This window comes from Mizuhopecten yessoensis, unplaced genomic scaffold, assembly GCF_002113885.1.
Source record: "Mizuhopecten yessoensis strain PY_sf001 unplaced genomic scaffold, ASM211388v2 scaffold1353, whole genome shotgun sequence".
Lineage (NCBI taxonomy): Eukaryota > Metazoa > Mollusca > Bivalvia > Pectinida > Pectinidae > Mizuhopecten > Mizuhopecten yessoensis.
Genome location: NW_018404004.1, coordinates 88,686 through 108,085, shown reverse-complemented (window position 1 = coordinate 108,085; position 19,400 = coordinate 88,686). Strand labels below are relative to the sequence as shown.

General features: G+C 34.6%; 1 protein-coding gene across 1 annotated transcript in view; it reads right to left on the bottom strand.

The window, feature by feature from the left end:
- LOC110460138 overlaps positions 1-18,805 on the bottom strand; it is a gene marked incomplete at its 3' end in the record, with an annotated part of 24,464 nt that extends 5,659 nt beyond the window's left edge. Inside the window, exons 1-7 of the mRNA XM_021512879.1 lie at positions 18,724-18,805; positions 12,999-13,059; positions 12,231-12,378; positions 8,017-8,144; positions 5,429-5,737; positions 2,994-3,116; positions 483-611 (exon numbers count right to left, since the gene is read on the bottom strand). Coding sequence (XP_021368554.1) covers positions 483-611; positions 2,994-3,116; positions 5,429-5,737; positions 8,017-8,144; positions 12,231-12,378; positions 12,999-13,059; positions 18,724-18,738 — 913 coding nt within the window. The remainder of the gene's footprint in view (positions 1-482; positions 612-2,993; positions 3,117-5,428; positions 5,738-8,016; positions 8,145-12,230; positions 12,379-12,998; positions 13,060-18,723) is intronic.
- Positions 18,806-19,400: the final 595 nt, after the last annotated feature.

Below are 19,400 nucleotides of genomic sequence, written 5' to 3'. Positions count from 1 at the left end.
ATCAAAGCTATACCCATGCATGGTTTCTTTTCCAGAAATGGTTTATCAAAGCTATACCCATGTATGGTTTCTTTTCCAAAAATGATTTATCAAAGCTATACCCATTCATGGTTTCTTTTCCAGAAATGGTTTATCAAAGCTATACCCATGCCGTAAAAACAGTTTCAGATAGTGTAAAGCTGACAGTGCAAGTTAAAAAGCTTTCAATTGATTTTTTTTTTTTTTTTAATTTTATTTTCTTTTTTTGAGATCTGCCCCATCTCTTCCGACTCTCGTAACTAAGCAAGGACACAATGAAGTGTAGGCACTTCCTTAGAAACGAACGTCGGAAAAGATGGAGAAGATCTCAAAACTAGAAAAAAAAAATTAACCTCAATTGAAGGCTTTTTTACTTGCACTCTCAGCTTTAATTACCTTTTTTGTCAGCGGTGCGGGGATCCTTAAGAGAACGAATTTGTTTAAAGGTTCGCAGTGAGACCTACCTTGATTGCCTTTACAGAACGTCGTCCCTATGGGGGTAAAGCGTTCTATGCATGCGCACACGCCTAGCACACACTCCGAATTGTGCACGCTGCACTCGCCTGTCTTACACGACTCACCGAGGACCCCTCCTGTAAGTACAATGACAATGTTATAAGGAAAAACTATTATATTTCAATACCAATATCTAATATAATGATAATATACAACATTTGATATAGCGCCCTATCTACCTAGAATAAGTCACTCTAAAGCGCTTTACAGTACATATCTATATAATTTATACAACAAGCATATACATTTATCAATACAGTTTTTAGGAATTCGCAGGAGCTGACTTATCAGGCGCTAACTACTAGTCTAATACCAACTGGGTAATACCACATGTGTGTATGCCTGCGTGTGTGCTGAAGATGTAATATGTTCTGTTTGTAGTGGGACCGTGCTTCCAACGGTATAATTTATAGTGCCACCTCACTTGAATGCTACGGCACTGATACAGTATACATATATACTGTAGTATATGTCAAGCAGTATGTATTGTCATATTATTCTGAAATGGCGTTGTATTGCAATATTTTGTCAACTTATTGGTTTAAACTCAGTAACGAATTACTGGTAATTTTACCGATAGAATTCATCGATGTTATCAATATTTAGATTACTTTTTCTGCTTCATTTCACTTTACAGAAAAAAAAATGATAAAATAATTCAAAATTTGTCATGGAAGGTTGCTGACCTGCTCAATTTTGGCATTTCTATATAAAATCATCATGAATTCACTGAATTTTTAGAATACACAATCTAATCAAAATTATATCGTCACATCGCTCCCGTTTACTGATATCACGCGACATATCTGATTTTAATTAGTTTTTAGAATACACTCACGGGGATTAATCCAATTTTCCTAAATATTGCAAAATACTGCAGTATGAAATTTATTTACAGTGTCCACCTCTACAATGTACATTGCATCACAGTAATAGAACACAATTGAGTCTGTGTATGGGAGTTTGAGCTATTCCTATTCCGCTGATCATTTGTGTACTGAAAAAAAGAGAAGTGTACATTCTAGTGGCGTCAAAAATCGAGGCATTACCAAGTGAGGCAAGGTAACAAAAAGGACATATATGACAGATAATATTTGATCGCACAGCAAAAAGGAATGGTATATGACAGAAATATGAGGGTAAATCTGGAGTGAGCTGACGAAATCTCAAACAGACAGTCCTTTGTATGAGTGTACCGTGATTTTCATAAGGACAAAATTCTAATGGTGAAAGAAAGTGATTTTTTTAATTAAAATATGACGCAAATTAAATGGCTATTTCAAAGAGAATGGACGGAATGAATCATCAGTAGCAAGTATCACTGTAAGGCACCTGTAAGAGGCTACATCAAAGGAAAGGCAAGGGTAGTAGGTGGTGAGCGCAACAACCACCTAATTTTCGGGCATCAAGATATAATTTTCAGGAACACGTACATAATTAATAGAAGGGGTTCTGTTCTTGAAATTATACCATGTTCCTGTACTTGTCTACTGGAAGATGTCATTTAAACCTAGATGATGATCTGCTTATTTGGGTTATTTTATCTTAATTCAGGCAATGGATTCATAATTGAGGCTGCGTTCTGTATCATTAGGTACACATGAGTAGATAAATTTGGTTGTTCCCAAAATTCAGATTCAATTGTCAAATTTTAGGTCATCTGTGCCCCCAGTGTATTTTGCCTCAACCTAGTACAGCAAGGATACAAAGGTGTATTACGGGATAGATAAGGTGGCACGTTACTTGACTTCCCGCGTGACCCATGCAGCACGACAGGCTAAGATGCCGTCTTCAATGAGGTTACTGGTGTAAAGGGAGACAGTAGCCATAGTAACGAAGCGAGTATTTGTTAGGATAATCAGTACGATGGTAGGTTCTCTATATGGTGTCTCAAATGATAATCAACAAACGTTTTTTCTCGAATTCAGATTCAGTGCTAGATCACATTTACATATTTAATACTTATATTTCCGTTTTTAATTTAAGTTTTTCTTATATTTCCAACCTGTTATCGTATTTCAAAGTCAAATTCCGCGCTGTCTGTCAATGGGACCTGTTCTTGTGATGTACACGTGACCGTTCCCGGCAAAAATATAGTTCGTGGAAATAAACACAAAATCATACTCGTTGTTTAATGGGTCAGAAATTTTTAATGCAAAATTTGTCATTTACTGGTAGACGACAATTGTTTCGTGACGTCTATAATACACTTAATATTGTGACGTCGGTAAAAACGACGTCATTTAGTCATGAGGTGACGAATATGTTCTTCATATCACTAAACCAATGGGAAATATGTGAGAATAATGATCCGATATCTTTCTATTTTGTTTCGTAAGGTTACATAGTGGCAATGCAGAGCAAATGGACATGTATAAAGTAAACTAACGTTATTTGGACTCAGAACTACCAAAGTTTCAAGGTCGAGTTACCTAGCGGTATTTCTATGCGATACCTACCTGTCACGCAGACGCCATTAGTGTTCTGCAGCCCTGGGTTACACTTGCAGTTACCCTGAACACACACAGTGTTCGCTGCTTTATCACAAAGAGTGTCCCGTCCACATCTGCCACCAATATCGCCTGTTACATAGCAACACAATGTAGTACGTCACTTGAGACTAATAAACAAAAAATCGTTGCCTTTGAATGCAGCGAATAGAAGATACCGTTATGATTGGTCAATACCAAAAAGTGATATTTGTCACAGTGTGAAAGATATCAGTTTTATCAAGTTTGATCATTTGTGTTTTTGTTTTCGCCTTGTTATCGTGACGATACACATCCTTTACACGACGATATGACCAATAGCTATGAACAGTCTACGGTGTAAAAAAAAATGACAACTTTAGCGCGCACAGAAAGAACGAACACAGAATTGACAATTAACACGCTATATAGGTTCGTGCTCTTGACATGCATATAAAATCAATGAGCGATTACAAGGTTAAGGGAAGAAAGAGGTTTGAAAATCGAAACGAAGAATGGCTGCCAGTTTGTTTATGTTCACAAAATAAGAAATGTCTACTGGTCCCTTGAGGGTTTTGAGGGGTCAACAGATGACGTTAATGGACCAATAAACTACGAGAATGACAGATTGGCTCCACTATGTGACTGGTTGTACCACTGTGGTAAAGTTTTGTAACATTAACCTTAACCTTCCTTGATCTGAGAAAGTTTTCTAAATCCCTGTTCATATCTACGCATCACAGAATATTTCCATGTAAAATTTCAGAAAGAAAAGTCATTAGAAAGGACAGAGACACAGAGAGACGGAAATAGTCAATACAGTAAGGCACTTGCATACTTGATGCGATGCTTCTAATGCATGCATAGTCAGTCAGAGGAACGACAAAGATAAATAGGACGAGTTGTCTTATTCCACATAAACTATACATAGATAAATAGGACGAGTTGTCTTATTCCACATAAACTATACATAGATAAATAGGACGAGTTGTCTTATTCCACATAAACTATACATAGATAAATAGGACGAGTTGTCTTATTCCACATAAACTATACATAGATAAATAGGACGAGTTGTCTTATTCCACATAAACTATACATAGATAAATAGGACGAGTTGTCTTATTCCACATAAACTATACATAGATAAATAGGCTACATACACTATAAAGAGAAACATTCGACTTTATATATTATGCTATTTACAGAAAAATGGGACGAACGACCGAGTGATACTGTTCACTGGCAGTCAGGAGTACTGCTCCCTGGTAGTCAGGAGTACTGTTCCCTGGCAGTCAGGAGTACTGTTCCCTGGTAGTCAGGAGTACTGTTCCCTGGCAGTCAGGAGTACTGTTTCCAGGCAGCCAGGAGTACTGTTTCCAGGCAGTCAGGAGTACTGTTTCCAGGCAGTCAGGAGTACTGCTCCCTGGCAGTCAGGAGTACTGTTCCCTGGTAGTCAGGAGTACTGTTCCCTGGCAGTCAGGAGTACTGTTCCCTGGTAGTCAGGAGTACTGTTCCCTGGCAGTCAGGAGTACTGTTCCCTGGCAGTCAGGAGTCATGCGCATTTGGGATCAAAGGACTTGGGGAGTTATGGGTCATATTTGGCCTCATAAAAAGTAAAAGTTTCAACTTGAATTTATTTACCAATATCTGTTATAAACAACATATTGGTTAAATGGTGCCATCTTTCTTGGTGCATATGGGAAGATGCCCTAACATAGCAACGAAATTGCGTTGTTATGCAGAAATAGCCAAAATATTGTGCTTTTGGACAGTTAGCATGCAGAAATGAAAGCCTTCGCATGTGACAAACAAATATTTCTTGCTACGAATGAACACGTATGGGACAATGTTTAAGCATGTCAAATATTATTTTGCTTGTTGCATGCGGAGGCTTTCAATTTTTTTTAAAGTGCCTAGCTAATTCCCTTCAAAATTGTCAGTTTTCAACCAAATAGCGCAAAACAGACAATATTCACGCATTTTATTATGAAAACGCGGGTTTATGTCTCTCTTTGTTATGCCATATCTCCTAAACCAGTTGTCGAATGAATTTGATATTTCATATTCGAGTACTTCATGTATTCCAGATTACGAATAAAGCAACTAAATATAAATCCCCGATGAGTCCAGAAATGACCCTAAACGCCCCCAGTCATTGGAACCAATCATTTTTGTTTGCATTTTGTTTCAAATGTGGCTATGATAACAAATCAAATCCTATCTTGTTTAAAAGTGGAAACTTACACCTGTCGAAATGTTCACTTTGTGACTTTTTAAACGGATTGATTTGGGGATTTTTTTTATCTACAAATACAAATTTGTGTGTGAAATCTCTGGACAGATTTAATAAACGTGAAAAACTCGTAAAAAACTTTCCACAGCGCGAACATTTCCCACCTTAATGAGAATTGATTTTGACGTACCTGGACAAAGCAGCCGAATGATCGGATTCTCTAACACATCGTCTCTGAAGAAATTGAAATCGCGAAGGGTCAAGGCACGTTTATATCGTTCATTTGGCGGATGTTGAACAATACTACTAACAGCTCGGTCTGTAGAACTGAATGGCTTTCCTAAACCAATTGCGTACATGATGATACCAGCCGCAGCATTAGTCGCACTCGCCGTATCTAGTGCTAGGCTGCTAAAAGGACTAGCGTCTAACACAAGGCCTAGTTTGGCTACGTTTGGTCTCTGGTTACTGGAGAACTGTGTCCTTATTTGATCGACACCTAGAAAATTAAGATAAAATAAAAATAAATTGAAAACTAGAAAAAGGCCACTGACAATAATATCAACTTTTTTGATAAATAAATCCCAAATTATATTAGTTGATACACGTACTCTGGTTGACCAGCGCTTTGTTGAGATTAGGGGTAAGATTGTCGAGCAGAATGGAGGCATTCCAATGGGAACACCAGTTGCTCCCATTCAGGGCCCGTATTCATGAAACCGTTCTCGTGCTCAAGCATAGATTCTGTGCTAAAACCAACTTTCTTGCAACTCGCTGAAATCATGTCAAACGATCAAAAGTCAAATATAAACATTGAAAACAGTATTAGGCGTCAACTCGCTTCAAGGTTTTCCCAAATCATTGACCAATTAAGATTTTCTTAACAATTTAAAGACCGAACAAGAAATTCGACTTGAGCACCAAATCCATGCTTGAGCACGAGAACGGTTTCATGAATACGGGCCCTGGCCGATCTTTGATGAGGCTGAGTTAATTTAGGATAGTATCAAAACTAAATAAACCCTGCCAAGTCCTATACATTCACGTTCAGATCGATGCTGCTCTGTCATTAAATAACAAGACTTTTATTGACCGCGTCGATCGTATAAACCTTTCTGAACTTGAAATCAAGGAAACAACATTTACGTAAGCTTCGTGTTGGCTGTCTGTTTCATCTACTACTGATTCACAGGCCGTGAACTTATAGGACCTTGCATTGATTCACATGTTCAAAGTTACTTTTATCTGTAATTGATTCATGTGTTCAAATTCTTTTTAATATGTCAGGTACTCGCGTGTCAAAACATATTTTATCCATCAATGATTCACCTGTCAAAATCCATTTTATTTCTTTTTGGTTCACATGTCCAAAATATTTTATATGTAATTGATTCACATCATAGATAAATAATCTATTTATTTATTAATGATTCACAAGTAAAAATTAATTCTATCCATCACTGATTTAATGTCAAAAGTTTTTTTGTGATCTGTCTTTGATTCACGTATCCAAAATTTATTTGATCTACCAATGATTCACGTATCGAAAATCTATTTGATCTACCAATGATTCACGTATCGCAAATCTATTTGATCTACCAATGATTCACGTATCGAAAATCTATTTGATCTAACAATGATTCACGTATCGAAAATCAATTTGATCTACCAATGATTCACGTATCGAAAATCAATTTGATCTACCAATGATTCACGTATCGCAAATCTAATTGATCTACCAATGATTCACGTATCGAAAATCTATTTGATCTACCAACGATTCACGTATCGAAAATCTAATTGATCTACCAATGATTCACGTATCGAAAATCTATTTAATCTACCTATGATTCACATGTCCAGATTGTCAGCTTAACGTCGATGATCAGGAAATGGGGAGGATTTAAAAACAAACTAATTTGGTCCCTCGAAATGTGTTCTTACTCATGAAATGTAAAACCTGGACATGTGAATCCACCAAACAGAGTTAATGAACAACCTACACTTAACTTTAAGATCATCTTTTTATTCGCTGTTTCGCTCAACAATACCAAATATATGGGCATATTTCGATCATCTACCATATCCAAAAGGATTGGACCATCGAGGCATGTGACTTTATGGACCTGGTCAAGGATTGAACCATCGAGGCACGTGACTTTATGGACCTGGTCAAGGATTGAACCATCGAGACATGTGACTTTATGGACCTGGTCAAGGATTGAACCATCGAGGCACGTGACTTTATGGACCTGGTCAAGGATTGAACCATCGAGACATGTGACTTTATGGACCTGGTCAAGGATTGGACCATCGAGGCATGTGACTTTATCGACCTGGTCAAGGATTGAACCATCGAGGCATGTGACTTTATGGACCTGGTCAAGGATTGAATCATCGAGACATGTGACTTTATGGACCTGGTCAAGGATTGGACCATCGAGGCATGTGACTTTACGGACCTGGTCAAGGATTGGACCATCGAGGCATGTAACGTTTTATAATGTAATATTGTATTAAACTTTGTAATTGTTTCCTTTACAGCGATGTTCATTATTTATGAGCTTTACAGTGATGTTTTCATTGTTATTCTGATATTCGGTAACTAATAACAACCTTTGATCGAAGCAGTTTCAGGTGTATGGTTTGAAAAAAATAATCCAATATTTGCATTTAATTGTATTGTAAGATTGCACGTTGATTATATAGCCATGTTAAATTTAGTGATACAAGCACCGCCCAGATAATCCAATACACAGTTTTTCAAGCTGGATTCACCTTGAGCAATTTGGGCATTTCCCTGTATTGCACTCTGGTCCATCACAGCATCAATGGCGGTATTCAGGCTAGCCAGGGTGGTGTGGTCATTTCGGTCAAAATTCGTGATAACAGCATTTGTCGTCATGCTAACCAATCAAATGGAAACTTATACATCATACTAACAAATCAAATGGAAACTTATACATCATACTAACAAATCAAATGGAAACTTATACATCATACTAACAAATCAAATGAAAACTTATACGTCATACTAACAAATCAAATGGAAACTTATACGTCATACTAATCAATCAGATGGAAACTTATACGTCATACTGACCAATCAAATGGAAACTTAAACGTCATACTGACCAATCAAATTGAAACTTATACGTCATACTAACCAATCAAATGGAAACTTAAACGTCATATAACCAATCAAATGGAAACTTATACATCAGTTTATTATTACATTTGTCGTCATGCTAACCAATCAAATGGAAACTTAAACGTCATACTAACCAATCAAATGGAAACTTATACATCAGTTTATTACTCCATTTGTCGTCTCTAACCAATCAAATGGAAACGTATACATCAGTTTATTACTACATTTGTTGTCATACTATCCAATCAAATGGAAACTTATACATCAGTTTATTACTACATTTGTCGTCTCTAACCAATCAAATGGAAACGCATACATCAGTTTATTACTACATTTGTTGTCATACTAACCAATCAAATGGAAACGTATACATCAGTTTATTACTACATTTGTCGTCATACTAACCAATCAAATGGAAACTGATACATCAGTTTATTATTACATTTGTCGTCATACTAACCAATCAAATGGAAACTTATACATCAGTTTATTACTACATTTGTCGTCATACTAACCAATCAAATGGAAACTTATACATCAGTTTATTACTACATTTGTCGTCATACTAACCAATCAAATGGAAACTTATACATCAGTTTATTACTACATTTGTCGTCATACTAACCAATCAAATGGAAACTTATACATCAGTTTATTACTACATTTGTCGTCATACTAACCAATCAAATGGAAACTTATACATCAGTTTATTACTACATTTGTCGTCATACTAACCAATCAAATGGAAACTTATACATCAGTTTATTACTACATTTGTCGTCACTAACCAATCAAATGGAAACTTATACATCAGTTTATTACTACATTTGTCGTCATACTAACCAATCAAATGGAAACTTATACATCAGTTTATTACTACATTTGTCGTCATACTAACCAATCAAATGGAAACTTATACATCAGTTTATTACTACATTTGTCGTCATACTAACCAATCAAATGGAAACTTATACATCAGTTTATTACTACATTTGTCGTCATACTAACCAATCAAATGGAAACTTATACATCAGTTTATTACTACATTTGTCGTCATACTAACCAATCAAATGGAAACTTATACATCAGTTTATTACTACATTTGTCGTCATACTAACCAATCAAATGGAAACTTATACATCAGTTTATTACTACATTTGTCGTCATACTAACCAATCAAATGGAAACGTATACATCAGTTTATTACTACATTTGTCGTCATACTAACCAATCAAATGGAAACTTATACATCAGTTTATTACTACATTTGTCGTCACTAACCAATCAAATGGAAACTTATACATCAGTTTATTACTACATTTGTCGTCATACTAACCAATCAAATGGAAACGTATACATCAGTTTATTACTACATTTGTCGTCATACTAACCAATCAAATGGAAACTTATACATCAGTTTATTATTACATTTGTCGTCATACTAACCAATCAAATGGAAACTTATACATCAGTTTATTACTACATTTGTCGTCATACTAACCAATCAAATGGAAACTTATACATCAGTTTATTACTACATTTGTCGTCATACTAACCAATCAAATGGAAACTTATACATCAGTTTATTACTACATTTGTCGTCATACTAACCAATCAAATGGAAACTTATACATCAGTTTATTACTACATTTGTCGTCATACTAACCAATCAAATGGAAACTTATACATCAGTTTATTACTACATTTGTCGTCACTAACCAATCAAATGGAAACTTATACATCAGTTTATTATTACATTTGTCGTCATACTAACCAATCAAATGGAAACGTATACATCAGTTTATTACTACATTTGTCGTCATACTAACCAATCCAATGGAAACTTATACATCAGTTTATTACTACATTTGTCGTCATACTAACCAATCAAATGGAAACGTATACATCAGTTTATTACTACATTTGTCGTCATACTAACCAATCCAATGGAAACTTATACATCAGTTTATTACTACATTTGTCGTCATACTAACCAATCAAATGGAAATGTATACATCAGTTTATTACTACATTTGTCGTCATTAACCAATCAAATGGAAACTTATACGTCAGTTTATTACTACATTTGTCGTCTCTAACCAATCCAATGGAAACTTATACATCAGTTTATTACTACATTTGTCGTCATACTAACCAATCAAATGGAAATGTATACATCAGTTTATTACTACATTTGTCGTCATACTAACCAATCCAATGGAAACTTATACATCAGTTTATTATTACATTTGTCGTCATGCTAACCAATCCAATGGAAACTTATACATCAGTTTATTATTACATTTGTCGTGATGCTAACCAATCAAATGGAAACCTATACATCAGATTATTTTTGCATTTGTCGTCACTAACCAATCAAATGGAAACTTATACATCAGTTTATTTTTGCATTTGTCGTCACTAACCAATCAAATGGAAACTTATACATCAGTTTATTATTACATTTGTCGTCATGCTAACCAATCAAATGGAAACCTATACATCAGTTTATTTTTGCATTTGTCGTCACTAACCAATCAAATGGAAACTTATACATCAGAATATTACTACATTTGTCGCCATACTAACCAATCCAATGGAAACTTAGACATCAGTTTATTTTTAAATTTGTCGTCATACTAACCAATCAAATGGAAACCTATACATCAGATTATTTTTGCATTTGTCGTCACTAACCAAGCAAATGGAAACTTATACATCAGTTTATTATTCCATTTGTCGTCATGCTAACCAATCAAATGGAAACTTATACATCAGTTTATTATTACATTTATTTCATTCGATACAAATAATCAGATCGCGGCCGACTGAAGCAACGAAAATAATATTCAGAATCAAGTTGTGAAACTTATATAGATCTGTTAATCTCAAAGAAATGTCATGGACAGACAGGAAAGTTGATTGAACAAAATGGATGCAACTGATCGCAACAACGTTTCAATATTTGTACAAATCGGTTCCATAAATAAAAGATCTTACCCATGTGTGATAATTTAAAATCAAATAAGCGTTAACTATGCAAACATTCTTGTCATCAAAGAAATGTTACTGATTTCAGCCAAAGTTAGGTAGCATATAACTCCTTAAACCTGAAGTATTTGATATTAAACAAAGATACTTACGTGACATATCTTATATCATATGAAGGTAACCCCTTAACTCAATCTGAAGCTTAAACATATTCAAAGACGTAACATATAAACATCCGGGTACCTACTCACATGATATACCCTATATTGTGTAATTAAATCTGAAGCTAAAACATTTTCAATGACGTCAAATATAAACATCCGGGTACCTACTCACGTGATATTCCCTATATTGTGTAATTAAATCTGAAGCTAAAAGATATTCAATGACGTCACATATAAACATCCGGGTACCTACTCACGTGATATTCCCTATCTTGTGTAACTAAATCTGAAGCTTAAACATATTCAATGACGTCACATATAAACATCCGAGTACCTACTCACGTGATATTCCCTATCTTGTGTAACTAAATCTGAAGTTAAAACATATTCAATGACGTCACATATAAACATCCGGGGACCAACTCACGTGATATACCCTATATTGTGTAATTAAATCTGAAGCTAAAACATATTCAATGACGTCACATATAAACATCCGGGTATTTACTCACGTGCTATTCCCTATCTTGTGTAACTAAATCTGAAGCTAAACATATTCAATGACGTCACATATAAACATCCGGGTACCTACTCACGTGATATTCCCTATTTTGTGTAACTAAATCTGAAGCTAAAATATATTCAGTGACGTAACATATAAACATCCGGGTACGGTACCTACTCACGTGATATACCCTATCCTGTGTTGACCTCCTATGTCCAGCTGCGCTGCTATGGCTTTCAACACTCGATTGATTTCCTCCACGGATGATGGTATTACACGAGCTGTATCCTCGCTGGCAAATACCAAGTCAAACGGGGTGTTTATACACTCTGGGATAACAAAGAGTAAGACTCAATATGTTGACCAATGACGCTTTTAGAAAAATAAAAAACACCAAAACAACACCAGATTGTCGACCAAATAAATATAGACTTTATTTATTTAACAACAATGTATCGAAAATCTATTTGATCTACCAATGATTCACGTATCGAAAATCTATTTAATCTACCAACGATTCACGTATCGAAAATCTATTTGATCTACCAATGATTCACGTATCGAAAATCTATTTGATTTACCAATGATTCATGCACGTATCGAACATCTATCTGATCTACCAACGATTCACGTATCGAAAATCTATTTGATTTACCAATGATTCACGTATCGAAAATCTTCTTTATCTACCAATGATTCGCGTATCGAAAATCTATTTACTATACCAACGATTCGCGTATCGAAAATCTATTTGATCTACCAATGATTCACGTATTGACAATCTTTTTAATCTACCAACGATTCACGTATCGAAAATCTATTTAATTTACAAATGATTCACGTATCGAAAATAAATTTAATCTACTAATGATTCACATGTCCAAATTGTTAGCTTAACGTCGATGATCAGGGAATGGCGTGTATTTAAAAATATATATGCTTTACTTACTTTTAGGGACAGCATAGTACCCCCGTATCATTCCTAGTAAGGCCACAAGGGCAACACACCACTGAAACAGACAAAAAAGTACTGAAACAGACAACACACCACTGAAACAGACAACACACCACTGAAACAGACAATTTGCTAATGAAACAGGAAAGTCATGTTGAAACAGACAATTTATTACTGAAACAGACAATTTGCTAATGAAACATGAAAGTCATATTGAAACAGACTATTTATTACTGAAACAGACAATTTGCTAAAGAAACAGGAAAGTCATATTGAAACAGACTATTTATTACTGAATCATACAATGTATTACTGAAACAGACAATTTGCTAATGAAACAGGAAAGTCATATTGAAACAGACTATTTATTACTGAAACAGACAATTTGCTAATGAAACAGGAAAGTCATATTGAAACAGACTATTTATTACTGAAACAGACAATGTATTACTGAAACAGACAATTTGATATTGAAACAGACAATTTATTACTGAAACAGACAATTTGCTAATGAAACAGGAAAGTCATATTGAAACAGACAATTTATTACTGAAACAGACAATTTGCTAATGAAACAGGAAAGTCATATTGAAACAGACTATTTATTACTGAAACAGACAATTTGCTAATGAAACAGGAAAGTCATATTGAAACAGACTATTTATTACTGAATCAGACAATGTATTACTGAAACAGACAATTTGCTAATGAAACAGACAATTTATTACTGAAACAGACAATTTGCTAATGAAACAGGAAAGTCATATTGAAACAGACAATTTATTACTGAAACAGACAATTTGCTAATGAAACAGGAAAGTCATATTGAAACAGACTATTTATTACTGAAACAGACAATTTGCTAATGAAACAGGAAAGTCATATTGAAACAGACAATTTATTACTGAAACAGACAATTTGCTAATGAAACAGGAAAGTCATATTGAAACAGACTATTTATTACTGAAACAGACAATTTGCTAATGAAACAGGAAAGTCATATTGAAACAGACTATTTATTACTGAAACAAACAATTTGCTAATGAAACAGGAAAGTCATATTGAAACAGACTATTTATTACTAAAACAAACAATTTGCTACTGAAACAGGAATGGAATACTGAAACAGACAATTTATAACTGAAACTGGAATGGATTTCTGAAAAAGACAATGTTTTACCGAAACAGACAATTTATTACTGAATCAGACAATGTATTACCGAAACAGACAATTTATAACTGAAACGGGAATGGATTTCTGAAACAGACAATGTATTACCGAAACAGACAATGTATTACTGAAACAGACAAACTGAAACAGACAATGTATTACCGAAACAGACAATTTATTACTGAAACAGAAAATATATTACTTAAACAGACAATGTATTACCGAAACAGACAATGTATTACTGAAACAGACAAACTGAAACAGACAATGTTTTACTGAAACAAACAATGTATTACCGAAACAGACAATGTATTACTGAAACAGACAATGTATTACTGAAACAGACAATATATTACTGAAACAGACAATGTATTACCGAAACAGACAATGATTTACTGAAACAGACAATGTATTACCGAAACAGACAAAGACAATGTATTACCGAAACAGACAATGTAGTACTGAAACAGACAATGTATTACTGAAACAGACAATGTATTACCGAAACAGACAATTTATTACTGAAACAGACACTTAATTACTAACAAACAAATTAATACTGAAACAGGAAAGTACAATTTAAACATATAATTTATTACTGAAACAGGAATGGATTTCTCAAACAGACAATTTATTACTGAAAAAGACAAAGTATTACTTAAACAGTAAAGTATTATTGAAACAGTCAATTTATTATTGAAACAGAGAATTTATTACTGAAACGGGAATGGATTTCTGAAACAGACAATTTGATTCTGAAACAGGAATGGATTTCTGAAACAGACAATTTATTACTGAAACATGAAAGTACTATTGAAACAGACAAATTATTACTGAAACAGGAAAGCATTATTGAATTAGAGAATTTATTACTGAAACAGGTATGGATTTCTGAAACAGACAATCTGATACTGAAACAGGAATGGATTTCAGAAACAGACAATTTATTACTGAAACAGGAAAGTACTATTGAAACAGAAAAATTATTACTGAAACAGGAAAGCATTATTGAAACAGACAATTTATTATTGAAACAGGAAAGTACTATTGAAACAGAAAAATTATTACTGAAACAGGAAAGCATTATTGAAACAGAGAATTTATTATTGAAACAGAGAATTTTTTACATAAACAGGAATGGATTTCTGAAACAGACAATTTATTACTGAAACAGGAAAGTACTATTGAAACAGACAAATTATGAATGAAACAGGAAAGCACAATTGAAACAGACAATTTATTATTGAAACAGGAAAATACACTTTTTTGAAACAGACACTATTTCACTGATACAAACGGTTGCGTGTAGGATATCTTGTGATAAATCAGATTATACCACAAACATAAACCTAGCGTGGGAAAGGGTTTCTTTCATCCTCTTGCAGATAACAAAGACACAATAACAGAAATAATCAAACTGATAACAGTTGTTAGTGTATAGTATTCCTCCTGTGTGGTATTGAGTATGAGAAGTAAAAGCCTCTAAACGTCATGTAGTTAAGAACCATGTATAATTTTGCCAAAATGTTGTATCAGAACCATTACACTGAAACAATACTATGATTATGTCTTAGAAGCATTCGAAAGCTGAATATATTGACTGAAGTTGTCTTTTACATATAAACCTCCTCAATCATTGTATATCCTCTGTCACATATACACCTCCTCAATCATTGTCTATCCTCTGTTACATATAAACCTCCTCCATCCTTGTCTATCCTCTGTTACATATAAACCTCCTCCATCCTTGTCTATCCTCTGTTACATATAACCCTCCTCCATCATTGTCTATCCTCTGTCACATATCAACCTCCTCCATCATTGTCTATCCTCTGTCACATATAACCCTCCTCAATCATTGTATATCCTCTGTCACATGTAAACCTCCTCAATCATTGTCTATGCTCTGTTACATATAAACCTCCTCCATCCTTGTCTATCCTCTGTTACATATATACCTCCTCAATCATTGTCTATCATCTGTTACATATAAACCTCCTCAATCATTATTTATCCCCAACCTCTATACAGTCATTACAATTCAATATTGACTTTTTATTGCAATGTTAGACTAATGTTGCTTTCATAAACACAAAATAAAGAAATTGACCGAATTTTTGAAATAGTCCTGTATCATTGTTTACCTGTATCACTGTTATACCTGTATCATTGTTTACCTGTATCATCATTGTTTTACCTGTATCATTATCATTGTATATCCTCTGTCACATATACACCTCCTCAATCATTGTCTATCCTCTGTCACATATAACCCTCCTCAATCATTGTATATCCTATGTCACATATAAACCTCCTCAATCATTTTCTATCCTCTGTTACATATATACCTCCTCAATCATTGTCTATCCTCTGTTACATGTAAACCTCCTCCATCATTGTCTATCCTCTGTTACATGTAAACCTCCTCCATCATTGTCTATCCTCTGTTACATTTAAACCTCCTCAATCATTGTCTATCCCCTGTCACATATAAACCTCCTCAATCATTATTTATCCCCAACCTCTATACAGTCATTACAATTCAATATTGACTTTTTATTGCAATGTGAGACTAATGTTGCTTTCATAAACACAAAATAAAGAAAGTGACCGAATTTTTGAAATAGTCCTGTATCATTGTTTACCTGTATCATCATTGTTTTACCTGTATCATTGTTTACCTGTATCACTGTTATACCTGTATCATTGTTTACCTGTATCATTGTTTTGCCTGTATCATTGTTTACCTGTATCACTGTTTTACCTGTATCATTGTTTTCCCTGTATCATTGTTTACCTGTATCACTGTTTTACCTGTATCATTGTTTTACCTGTTATACCTCCTCAATCATTGTCTATCCTCTGTTACATATAAACCTCCTCAATCATTGTTTATCCCCAACCTCTATACAGTCATTACAATTCAATATTGACTTTTTATTGCAATGTGAGACTAATGTTGCTTTCATAAACACAAAATAAAGAAAGTGACCGAATTTTTGAAATAGTCCTGTATCATTGTTTACCTGTATCATTGTTTTACCTGTATCATTGTTTTACCTGTATCATTGTTTACCTGTATCATTGTTTTACCTATATCATTGTTTTACCTGTATCATTGTTTTACCTGTATCACTGTTTGACCTGTATCATTGTTTTACCTGTATCATTGTTTACCTGTATCATCATTGTTTTACCTGTATCATTGTTTTACCTGTATCATTGTTTACCTGTATCACTGTTATACCTGTATCATTGTTTACCTGTATCATTGTTTTACCTGTATCATTGTTTACCTGTATCATTGTTTTACCTGTATCATTGTTTAACCTGTTTTACCTAAATCATTGTTTTACCTATATCATTGTTTTACCTGTATCACTGTTTTACATGTATCATTGTTTACCTGTATCATTGTTTACCTGTATCATTGTTTACCTGTATCATTGTTTTACCTGTATCATTGTTTTACCTGTATCATTGTTTTACCTATATCATTGTTTTACCTGTACATTGTTTTACCTATATCATTGTTTTACCTGTATCATTGTTTACCTGTATCATTGTTTTACCTGTATCATTGTTTTACCTATATCCTATTAATGATAAAACATTTAATGTTGGTGAGCAGAACTGATTTTTGTATTTTCATTCCAAATGGAACGACACAGTCATTTCTGTAAATTGTGTTTTAAATAGGAAACAAATCTATATTTCTTTTCCATATGCACAACTTCGTGAACGTTGCACCGGAGGAGTTTTTGCCATTTTGACCTTATCTCATATTGCATGATGGTTTAACCAAAATGACATCTCTACTAAGAATTATATATAATGAATATATAATATTGTATAAGATTTCAAATCCTTTCTTGTAATTCCTTCAAATACAAATTACATTTTACAGCCAGAGACCGAAGTAGGCCCTCACTGCAAGGTCTCCGAAAAAAACCTAGAAAATGTCTAGCAAAAGCAAAAGCACATCTAGTACAGTATCAGGGCCATCCCTGGCCCCTCCAGCCGAGGCCTTCCCTGGCCCCTCTAGCCGAGACCTTCTCTGGCCCCTCTAGCCGAGGCCTTCCCTGGCCCCTCTAGCCGAGGCCTTCTCTTGCCTCCCTCTCCAGAGGCTCACACTCCCGAACCTCGACTTCCAGCTGTCAACTCTAGGCTCCAGACTCTCGACTCCCTATAAGATTCTCCCTCGAGTACCTTTAACAATCTATACAACATTAGCTATTCGTGAGCACGTACCACCTTTGAACATAAGTATAAGACACGTGTGCCATTCCTATCTAACTTCTAGGCTGACTTTCCCCTACCGAAACAGCAACACTAGAATACCATATGGCAATCCAACAGCTCCTCCGCCAATCAATTAACGGGGTTACCCAGATCGTAAGATTAGAACTCAGATTTACCGTTGACCAAAGTGCTGCTATCTATTGATACCCGCTGTCTTACATGGTATAAGATGATTACATTATTCATCATTAATTACCTAATCATTGGCCAATATTACAGCATGTTTACAGGAAATATTACACGTACCTTTAACATCGCCATCCTCCGACTTCTGACGACCGATCAAAAAGATCCAAGGGATTTTACCCAAGGCAGTCGTCATTCATCATTTAATACCACACCTTATTTAAATACAGCATACCAAGTTCAATATCATCCTATCAATATAGCATAACGCGTGAGGAAGCTCAGACGACACAGGTTTATTTATAGCACTGAAGTCAGGGAGATATGAAACATTACTTGTCTAGTTTTGAAATCATGAAAAAAATATGCACCTTCATCTCTGTTTTAGCAGTAGTTTATATATATTTAGATGTCCCACTTTTAGGCCCTCAGCATCACTGGTGAGTCGTTGAAGGACGGAATAGATGTTTAGTAGGTGAAATAGATGTTAGTAAGTGCAATTCTTTCATTCTCTCTCTCCCTCCCTCCGTCTGTTTCTCTGTCTGTCTGTCTGTGTCTTTCTGTCTGTCTGTCTGTCTGTCTCCCTCCCTCTCTCTCTGTCTGTTTGTTTCAGTCTGTCTCTGTCTGTCTGCCTGTCTCCCTCCCCCCCCCCTCTCTTTCTTTCTCTGTCTCTCTCTCTCTCTCTCTCTCTGAATACAATACATTAATAACATATTTATTTTCTTACCGTCATGTAACAATTGTGTATTATTATATTTGTCTGTATTACGGGAGAAGTCAATTAATAAGTTGGAAAA